Source organism: Acyrthosiphon pisum, chromosome A3 (genome assembly GCF_005508785.2).
Source record: "Acyrthosiphon pisum isolate AL4f chromosome A3, pea_aphid_22Mar2018_4r6ur, whole genome shotgun sequence".
In the NCBI taxonomy this organism is placed as follows: domain Eukaryota; kingdom Metazoa; phylum Arthropoda; class Insecta; order Hemiptera; family Aphididae; genus Acyrthosiphon; species Acyrthosiphon pisum.
Window position 1 is genome coordinate 42,041,043 of NC_042496.1, and position 11,739 is coordinate 42,052,781.

General features: G+C 27.5%; 1 protein-coding gene across 5 annotated transcripts; it reads left to right on the top strand.

Annotated features, from left to right (window-relative positions):
* Positions 1 to 4,610: 4,610 nt before the first annotated feature.
* Positions 4,611 to 11,221, top strand: LOC100573651 (probable serine/threonine-protein kinase DDB_G0278509). 5 transcript variants are annotated; one of them, XM_029491608.1, is made up of 8 exons: positions 4,611 to 5,807; positions 8,600 to 8,819; positions 8,886 to 9,014; positions 9,339 to 9,542; positions 9,669 to 9,851; positions 10,019 to 10,530; positions 10,648 to 10,798; positions 10,962 to 11,221. In XM_029491608.1, exons 3-7 carry the CDS (start codon positions 8,924 to 8,926, stop codon positions 10,690 to 10,692), a joined length of 1,035 nt encoding a protein of 344 aa, XP_029347468.1. In that variant the 5' UTR covers positions 4,611 to 5,807; positions 8,600 to 8,819; positions 8,886 to 8,923; the 3' UTR covers positions 10,693 to 10,798; positions 10,962 to 11,221. The 5 variants fall into 5 exon arrangements, with proteins under 5 accessions (XP_029347468.1, XP_029347469.1, XP_029347470.1 ...); XM_029491609.1 differs by having other exon boundaries at positions 8,669 to 8,819; XM_029491610.1 differs by lacking the exons at positions 4,611 to 5,807; positions 8,600 to 8,819; positions 8,886 to 9,014 and adding an exon at positions 9,054 to 9,241 and having other exon boundaries at positions 10,019 to 10,213; positions 10,274 to 10,530.
* Positions 11,222 to 11,739: the final 518 nt, after the last annotated feature.

Here is an 11,739-nt window from a genome sequence, read left to right on the forward strand (position 1 = left end):
TTTAATACCTTTGGTGGAATATGTTTCAAATTAATATTTGTAAAACAACTTTTTTCCAGTGGTCTCTGAGTATTTTGAATCAAAGAAATGAGTACATAAAAAAATTAATTAGTACCTTAGTACCTACCTATATGGCTATATCTACTTACATACATATTAATACAATATACTAATTGTTAATAACATAATACTGATAATTAGTATTATTTATTTTAAGTACCAATATTTTTACTTACTAGTTTTGAATTTGATTTAGAAGCTTCGAATGAGTTTTTAGGAGCACCAAAATGTTTAGTCCCAACTTTTTTATCATTATGTATATTTTTTTCATGTTTTTGTTTGTAATCATTGTCAAGTGTTTTGCCACATTCCAAGCACTCTAATTTAATCCGCTTTCGTTTGCCGAAATTTTTTTCATTTTTAGTGTCAAAATTTATATTTATTTATTTAAATAAATAATCATGAATTTTGACAGTAAAAATAAAAAAAATTCGGCAAACGAAAATGTAGATAAAAAAGATATACATAATGGTAAAAAAGTCGGGACTAAAATGCAAAATGCAAAATGATATGAATAATAACTAAACAGTTTATTTCTAGTGGGTAGCTACAGAACACGTTGTTACCACTAGGTAACCTCGATGAATAGTCGAATAGACGACAACTTCTATAGGACTGTTGAATGCTGGTAGTTTTTTTTTTTTTTTCTTAGTAATTCAAAAGTAAAAGTGAATTTTGAAAAAAAAAAGAAAATTACTCTGGTACTATAATACTAATTAAACAATACTACACATCATAAATCCATTTCCTACATAATCTAGAAATGAGATTAAGGAATTCAAATATATGTAATATATATCAAATATATAAAATATATTTTAATTTTGAAAGGGCTTTTTGTACTGGGTGAATTTGTCTTCCACTTTTTGGGAGTTTTGTGGCATATGTAAGTTGAACATTTTTTCATCACAAAATATAGTGACGTGACTGCGCGTATGTACTCTACTGGGGTTCAAGAATCTTAGCCGTCGTGTATCTTAAATTACATAAAGCGTTCGGGAAACTTTCACACACTAATGATCAGTCACTACACACATAGATATAGTACTAACGATGGATGTACAATATTTTCTAAATCCAACCCCTTCAAAATGGTTCACTTCGACAGCCTTAACTTTTAATTTTTATCAAACATATAATATAATATAAAACAAGCTAAAAAAGCCCCCAGGCCCACCCCCTAGCTATGGCACTGATAAATGGTTACTTATTGGTTACAGATAGTAATATTAATAGAAAAAAAGTTGGTAAGTGGATGTCGCTCTGCTGTACAGCAGTGGCGTGCCGAACTGACAAGCAGACCTGAGGCTGCAAACTATACAATTTGATCCCCCTCCCCACCACCAACAGTTTTTTCACTATTTTTTTTTTATTATTCAAAATAATAAATATTATTAAGTTTTTTTAGGTATAATTTTCACATCTATACTAACACACCCACCCACCCACCCAAATTGCCCTTGAGGCAATTGCTTCAAAAAATGACTGTTCGGCACGCCACTGCTGTACAGTATGTTACAAGTGGGTCAATGTATAATGGTATTGTATTAAACTTGAATTCAATGATATTAATATAATTGTATAAGAAAAACGATTCTGAGCGGAGACGATTTGTCAGTCTGGATATTTTATATTGTTATGATTTATTTTATCAAGTAAGTTGAATTAATATTATGATATTATAATTTTTTATTCGTTTCTACGGTGATAAACAAAGCGTTAGAAATTAAAATCCAATTTTTAGCGTTTTTTCGTAATTTTTTCGGTGATTTTTCCCGTGGCATTAAATAATTATTGAGAAAATCGAAAAATGACCATTTCGATATTGAAATCGAAGCAATCCTTTCGGTAGAAATTTTGTATACAGGTTATAAAAAAAAAAAAAAAAATAAACACCATTGTAAAACCAATAGCTTCCTCACTTCACTCAGAATCTAAAATTAGTATAAATAAATATTTTTGTGTGTATTAATAGTTGTAATTGGTTACTCGGGTAAATGAGGTCAAATAATGCATCAAATCGTCGCATTTACATGGCCTCGATTAAAGAAGCTAGGGTATCTAGCTTAAGGTATCTTAAAAACAATATAGTATGTTTGTAGCTTATATATTCAAAAACTGTTTTTTTTTTTCAAAAACTATTTTAAAATTTTGATAAAAATTTCAGAGATTATTTTTAGAGATATCATAAACGTTTTGGCAGTAATTTTTTATTTAGTTAAAAACATACCAAGTACTTAATCTTATCAGCGACTTGTTGTTACCCGTATATTTAGAATTATTTCACAAATAACGTACGCCAACGCCCTCATCGATTTGGTCTCGAATTAAGGTACATTAAAACCGAGATACATTCTGTATAATCAAGTAATAGAGCTACTAGCCAGTACAAGTATAAATGCTGTTAATACATTATAGGTACATAAATATGGAAACATCATTTTGAGATATTTTATTCACAAAAAAAATTCAATTCAATATTTCATGTTAAAATAAAGCTTATCCAAAATTAGCTTAAATGCCCGTTAATTTAATACATAATAATATGTAGACTCGCAAACCCATCTATAACCGGATTTTCACCAAATCATTTTATATAGCCATAGTTACAATAATTTAACATTTAAAAATAATTTAACTAATTTTTTTTTGTGTTGTGTGCTCCTTTAAGCTTATTCAATATTATCAAAGTAAGGATTTAGGTCCCCAAATCCCAAACAATATTTACGCTTATGGACATATTATTAGTACCTGGTTGTAGACAGTGTTTGGATTAGATAAATACTTTTTTATCTAGATAAAAAAAAAGATAATGCAACTCAAATGTTTCTAGATAGAGATAAAAGATAACTTAACTCATATTTATCTAGATAAAGATAAAGATAAATACTTTTTTATCTAGATAAAAAAAAAAGATACAATTATTTTTTAAATGGTTATAAATTTTGGTATATTTTAGTTGGGCACTAGGAACATAATAATAATAATGATATAAATAAAAATAATTACATTATTAAATTATTTATAAACCATAAACTTTGTTTGAGAATCTGTATAAATATTTAAAAATTTAGTACAATTTCGCGATTTTTATCAATATAAAATGTATTTAGATGAATTTATTTAGATTAGTAAAAAAATTGTCTAAGATGAACGTTTAGATACCTTGTAACTATTTATCTAGATAAGATAAAAGATGAACAAATAATAATCTAGATATTCATCTAGAGAAGTCCGAAAACTGCTTATAGAGTACCTAATACAATACCTACTGGCTGCTGTAATAATGCATTACCTAAGTAATACGTAACTGGTACGTCGTACGTGTGTAAGTTGTAAGTACCCAGTACCTACTTACTTTAGTAATAGTATTAATTTTCCTGGATCAATCTTAACCAGACCACTCGGTCACCACCCACCCACCATTTTAGGTGGTTCAAATGAACCACTTAAAGTGCGTACTCGGCACCACTGATTTGCAGGATGAAATTAGATATTTAAACAGCGAACAACAATTTTAGTTATTTTTTTTGTAATTTAAAAATAAGAACAATATGTTAACGGACACTGTCTTCCTTCAGAATTGTTTTTCAATTACCATATATCATTGAGTTCAAATTTATCATATAATAATATTATTTTACATAGTGAGCCACACAACACATTATTACTGCGTATATTATATCCGAGTATTCCTCACTTTTATTAATTTGGTTAAATTTAATAACATTTATATATATATATATATTATAGAAGACCACACTCCTTGCAATCCTATATAATAATATAATAATATTGCATAGGTATATATTGTATATATATAATTTTAATCAATTAATAACAGTTATCTATGTTCGGACGTTGGTTTTTTATGGTATTTTAATACCTATTGAAGTTAGTGTTAATGTCACCATTATAATGATGATCATAATGTTAAATTTATTGTAATGGCGGGTACCTACATAATATTATAAGGTATTATATAATACCATCCACATTTTTACATTTTTAACGGTCGTTTTATCTTTTGGGAGGTCCTGGCGGCAGGCACGATGGTAAGTACCTAATTATTTTAACATTTATATACCTAGGCACTTAGCTACAGTATTCATTCATTATTATAATTTGATTTTATTACGATCAACTATATCTGACTATATAGGTATCTGAGGATTATTGAGCGACGTACAAACCAGAATGGGAGAATACATCTGTCATAACAATAGATTACGTTAACGACAACGAAGCTGAACTTGGGTGGCTTGAATAAATATATTGCGTATGTACAAGTAGTACGTTGTACGTTTATTTAAAGAGAGCTTGTCCCCTCAACTTGACACTATATGCATCAATCTATATTAATAATTAATAATAAGGCACGCATATAAATACATGTACCTGCTTATTTAGAATAAAATAAAATATTAAAAAAACATTATATTATAATAAGGTATTTATTATATAATATATATATTATTAGCATGGATCATATCGGTTGCCTCCGCTCCCCCAAAATTACGCCACTAATATGAGGTACCTATATGAAAGCAGATATTGACCGCTGGCAGCAAGCAAACAGTGCTTTAAACTTGTGTAGGTACTCTGCAATTTATATTCGCCAATCGTTTTGCTTTAGGAGTTGTATGGAAGGTATTTAATCATATGTAGATTAAATCATAGGTAGCGAATGGCGATTTTTCAACGAGTCACTCTGGGTTTCCCATCGGTTGTCGGTAAAAGCGGCACTAGTCAAAGGAATATTTGAAAATGTTACATAGAAATATAGAATAATAATATGTGAACGACATGGGTATTATAATTCATAGATAATAATAGTAAATTCAAAATATACAGAAAGGGCCGGGAGCTAATCTTGCATATTATTATGAACTACCTATGGTCTATATAGATATATCATAAATATTTATCAAATTTATGAGAAGTAGGTATTTTTCTCAGCGAAAAAAATATTTATATAATGACGGCTAAAACCACGTTTAGTAAATAGATAAAGATAATATTTCGTTATAATATTAATATTATGAACGCGAGTACATGAAAATAACTTCATACAATCTCCACGCTTCCCCGCGCACAGTTAATCAGCCTACCACACCATCCACAAACTGTCTCGTCTTTTACTCGATTCTCTTATCGCGACCGAACGGCCATCGAAAACAACAATATTTATAAATATAAATTTATTAAATTGATGAAATGCTATTATATTGTGTATTATACGTCTATGATGAAAATATACAAGGTGTGATAAAACTGCATCCCGAGTTTCAACATGGAATTATTGTACATTACCTAGAGAGAGTGTTTTATCTCACACTATATTGAACATTTTATTTTTACCATAGGTACTCCAATTTTATATATAATACTCGTTTTCAGGATTTACCCGTATGGCCTATATAAAGCTATGAGCCCACGTAGAGACCGCTCATAATATTATATTTTTCGTACGTTCATAGTTATCGGTTTTCAGTCTTTTCACATAATAATATTATTAATAAATAATAATCGCTAACAGCGCTGGCGTCGGCTGCACGGACGCACGGTGTCCAATAGTCATAAACAATTTTTTCCGTTAACGGACATTTAATGATCTACGGACGACTTGTATTTGCAATACTACAATCGTCATTACTCATTATAGTTTATTGAATATTAAATATACCTATTGTTACTATAGTTATAAAGTTTATGGTTGGCAGTTTATCACTTTGGAGCCGAATATCGTAAGTACCTAATATATATTATTTAAGTTTTAAATTAAGTACCTACCTACCTATAATTTTATAGGTAGATACTAGATATTTCATACGGCCAACATGTTTTAAGTTTTTAAATATAATACTATGCTAGGTACCTACATAATAGTCTATCACTTTTTATTCTTATACTTCTAATTATATTCGGTACATTTACTTGAAATCAATTAAGTAATTAACTGAACAAGATATTTAATAGTATTCAATAGATATTCAATAGTTAAATTTACCCAACTCCTAACATGGTACCTATACCTATACCTGGTCTTTTAAAATGCTAATGTCAAGTCGCCTCTACTCTCTTTTATATATTGTGCATCAAAACTCCTTAGTTTGAGCTTAATACCTATATGCTACATTCTTAGAGCATTCAAACTAAGGTGAGTGTTTTATTTTGATAATATGTAAGTTTAGTTGGTACCTACCAGCTACTTATTTTATATAAGAAAATAACATCTCATATTACTAAATAAATTAGTATATTATACTAGGTATAAGAGTAAAATGGTGCTATGCATGGTAGTATACTAAAAAAATAAATAGGTGGTAATTTATATACAATTAATAACATTATATAGGTTATGTTAGTCAATCATTTATTATTTACCTATTATTTATAATACTACTATTAAATACTTATATTTAAATATATTTCTTTATAATTGTTTAATATTAGGCAGGTAGGTATATTGTTGTTATTAACATCATCACGCTAATTTTATAATTGATTATATTCCAAGGTCTTACATACCTAGTATATTTGTTACTGTACTAAAATAATACTGTTTGTATTGATTAAAATTAATTGCTACTTAAATAAATAATTATTTTTATATTTTTAATTCATTCAAAAATTTTTTTTTAATTTTCTTTTTAGATTTGTTATATTCAATCTAGGTTTTTTTTTATCTAAAATAAATTTTCTTCAGTATAATAAATAAAGACAAAATTATATTTTTAGTATGAGGTGAATTATTTTTTTTGAGGGGAAGGAAGATCGTGCGAATTTCAAAACCAGGCTTGCGAATAGGTGTGAATACTGTGCTAAATATCAGTCAAAAAAAAAATGTGAAAATATTAATTTTTTATGAGGCGGTGAACTTTTACTATGAGGTGATTTTTTTTTTTTTTTGAGGGAAGGAAGGTCGTGCGAATTTTCAAAATAGGCGTGCGAATTACGTGCTAAATATCTGTATTGTTTGTTTATAGATTTTCCTTTGGGGGGGGGGGGGGCTGGCACAACGTACGTTAATCAAATGTCAGGTCAAAGGGGTAACATTGTCAGAACTTGATTAGACTGTGTCAATTTTGGCATATATTTGGCCTATGTTGTTGGTACCAGTAAAACTGTTTTTCCAGTGGGAATTTATCATGGTTTTGCTAAGCCCAAAGATAGTGATGAGTTTTTATCAGATTTTATTGTTGAAGCTAAAGATTTATTAACTGATGGAATTATAATTAATGGTAGAAATAGAAAAGTATTTATCAAAGGCTTTGTGTGTGATGCGCCAGCAAAATCATTTGTACTGAATACTAAAGGACATTCATGCTTTTCATCATGTAATTGATGTACTATAGAAAGGGAATATTTTCAAAACCGGGTATGTTTTCCATATTCTAGAAACAAATGTCCTAAAAGAACTCATGAATCATATGTACTTCTAGTGTATGAAGACTATCATATAGGGGATAGTATTTCAAGACTCATTGAATTACCTGGATTTAACTTACTTCACTCATTTAGTCTTGATTATATGCACTTGGTTTTAATTGGAGTTACCCGTAAACTTGTATTGTTATGTAATTAGATTTGAAAATCTTTATGGCCGTCAACATGTATCTCATAACATTCATGGGCTTCTGCACTTAGGTGATGATTATCAACAATTTGAACCACTTGAAAACTGCAGCGCCTTTGCTTTTGAAAATAATATGAAAGATTTCAAATCCAAAGTTCGAAAAAATGAGAAACCACTAGAACAGTTAATAAACAGATATTCTGAAATATATATTCAACATCCACATAATATACTAAGTGATACAAAATGTACAAGTGTAATATTATCAAAACCTCATAGAAATGGGCTATTAATTGGCAATAACAATACAATTCAGTACAAAAAATTAACCATAAATAAAATTAAAATAAACATAAATACATCTCAAGATAATTATATATTAATTGAAAGTGGAGAAGTTGTCAAATGTTTAAAAATGGAGATAGTAGTATATCACTTATTGGGAAATTTTTTAAAATAAAACAACAATTTTATAGTAATCCTGTTAATTCATCATTATTTGATATATTTCTTGTAAATCAACTTAGTGAAGAATTAAGTGAATGGAATATAAATAATGTAGAAAAAAAAAGTTATGGTAGTTACACATAATTCTAAATCAATTGCATTGCCATTAATCCTTAAATTTAATTATTTTAATACTTAATTATAATTGAGACTGAACTAAATGCTTAGATAATTTTATTAAATAAATGTAGTTATTGTTTTTTTTTTTAAGTAAACTAGATACTTTAATACTAAATCAAAAATGTTAAATTTTTTTTATAACCTTTAATTAAAAAAGGAAAAAAAAATGAGGATATTTTATAATTAACTTTATTACTATGCTGTGCCGTATTTAGTATCTACAGCTATACAATATACTACTATATATAGTGAGTGAATTGAATAATTATATAACTCTATAATATACATTTTGTAGCTAACCATAATAAATTTGATTTTTAATTGATATTCTAGTAACATAATCTTGAAAATATTAAAACAAAATGTGGAGTATTGTTCATTTTGTAAAAGACGACACCATAGAAGTAGTTCCTGATTTGTGGATAAAAAAAAAAGACAAAGAGTTGTGCTTGGCCAGTTAATAAAAAAACGGTAAGAAGATTAATCGAAAAAAGAAGTTATTCTAATGATGTAGAATATAAATGGTTTCCATCGAGAGTTGTTGGACAGTTTAGTAAGTATTAATAATTTTATTCCTACTGATTTTTATCTTGTTTAAAATGTATATGTATTTAATTAGAAAGTTATACTGAAGCAACTAAAAAGGCTGATGAACTAATGTCAAAAACTGAGATATCATCTTGTGATGATGCAGTTTCTTCCAAGTCAATTTCTAAAATGAGAAGTCCTCCAAAATTTTTAACAAAAGGTAATGTATATGTAATTTTATATTGAAGTTTCGCCCTAAAATACTTTATAAATTACATTAATATTGATACTTTAAAATTTAAATGCTGACAGATATACAGCAAAAACATAATAAATTGCATGGTCTATTTAATGCAAATTCTAACCATGAACAAATTGACGAAAATTCATATGATTCTGATAAGGATCCCGAATACATCCAACCGTCCATTTTGAAAAATTTAAATAGTTAATAAATTATACAATTATTCTACAACTAAACTATAATATATTATATAACTATACATTATACCATGTGTACTATCGTGCTTATTATTACTTTCAGAAAACGCTTTGTCTACTTGTATATCAACTAAAACAAAATGTAATAGTTCTGCGAAGAATTCTCCAACCGAAAGAGTGATTGCAGATAGAAATCAGGACTTTCTTCAGCCATTTGTAATATCTCAATCAAAAGATAAAAACAAAACACCTAAGTGTTCTTCTGTGAAAAGGGCCTTATTTGAAACTCATGAGACATTTAATCATGGTAAATATAATAACAAGCTTGTTATAAATATAGTTGCTATATAGATGGTATAATTTAATAATTGTTTATTGCGCATAAAATATATTCAAGATTTAATAATTAATTTTAAAATATTCATGCTTTTAGTAAGTGATGATTCTTCAAACAAAGGACATTATTGTATAGGGAATTTACCAATTGGGAAAATAGGTGCAAAAGATATTGATCAAGATATTGGTCAGCCACTGTCCCAATCATATTATAATAAAAACAATTACTCTAAGTTTTCTTTGGAAAAAGCTTCATTTGAAACTAATGAATTTAACCAAGGTAAATTTAATAAGCAGCTTATAATAAATTAATATAGTTATTTTGGTCGGTAGATCTAATATTATATTAATTTTAAAATATTTAGATTTAATGGTCAATTTTAAAATGTAATGTGATCCATATTTGTGATTTAATAATTGATTGTAAATCATTATTTATGCTTTTAGAAAACGCTGAGTTTTCAAATTCAAGACATTCCATTTTGAACTCTCCTATTGGAAAAATAGTTGTTGAAGATAATGACCAGAACTTTTCTTCTTCACATTCAAAATCACTATCAAATAATAATAATAACAGTAATACACCTATGTTTTCTTCTGCAAAAACTATTAATACTGCAGACAAATTGATGCCCAATTGTGGTATTTTTATTTTTATCCTTTTTACATATAACGGTTGTTTTATCATAATTATTTTTTTAGATTTTCCAACATTTGTGTTAAATGCACTAACAAAAATGAAATACGACATTTCTGGCATTAATTCAAAGACAAACGCTACACATATTCTTTTAAATTCTTTTGTAACACATTTTGGGAATTCCAGTATTCAAGAACAGCTGAACAATAATCAAATAGGCCAAACTTCAGACTATTGCAATTTATTTCCCATTCAAACTGAAGAAGATCTTCAGGCTGCAGAGAGTAGAATTCTTGATAAGAATGTAAGATTTAATTTGGTACGTGTATATAATATATATAAATCCATATGCTTTATATATTTTAGTTTGTTGTGAACATTACATTTTTTAGTAACATTACTTACCTGTGTCTAAATTATATTTTATTGTTATCAGGTACTTCAATTGTCATTGTTAGTTGGTATTAAAGGTGTTGGATAAAGCGTTCGTTGATTAATGATTAAAATGTTCTCAGATGAAATCCTTACTAGGATTCAAAAAAAAAAAAAGGATTTTTCCAAACTCGGATGCTATAATTTATTGATAGGTAAGTTTAGTATATCTCTTCCGATATTGTACTATATTACTATTAAAAGAATATCATTATATACTCTCGAGTGTTAATAATTAATGGATACGACTTATATATTACTTCTATAAGTTGAACTACTTTAAATTAAAGTAACATTTAGAATTTTAATCATTTTTAGATGCATTACGTTTAATTACGTGTACATCCAAAATGTTAAAGATGTTATCAATAAGGACTTCGATAAACCTCTTGCTACATGGATAGCGCATGCATCATTTCGATTAAAATCAAATAAAGCTTAAGCTTTTTTATAATAACTGTATTTAAAAAATATTTTATTACATTACAGCTTAATTCCAAGCTAGAAATGTCTTTTGTTATAATATACAGAGTGTCCCACAAAGTTTTGACAAATTAAATAACTTGTATTCTATTCAATATTTTTTCATTTTTTTTTTTTTATATGTTCAATAAACTCTTGCACTATACGTTTAATATAAACCTTTATAAATATTTAAGACGTACATGACAAGTGTGACATTAATATTCTAACAATTTCAAATCATCAACTTGCTTATTGAATGGATTATTTTTTATTAAAACCTTGTAATTAAGTGAACATACTTATACGCTATGAGATAGTTAGGGAAGTACAACGCGTTTACCCACTACCCAGGGTTTTGTAGATATATGTACCTATAGGTAGGCATCTATTAAATTCCTATATTTTTTATTTTTTTTATTTTTTTTTCAAGAAGATAATGGGCCCCACTGAACATGTTTGTGTGGGGGCCCATGTTCACAATTTGAAATATAAATACATTAAATAGTTCTTATAAATTAAGTATTTACAATTTGTAATACTTATACATTTCTCACATATCTAACTATAATATTAATAATATAAGAAATATATTTTTTTTTTCTCTTTGTTTATATAATATAGTATTATGTAA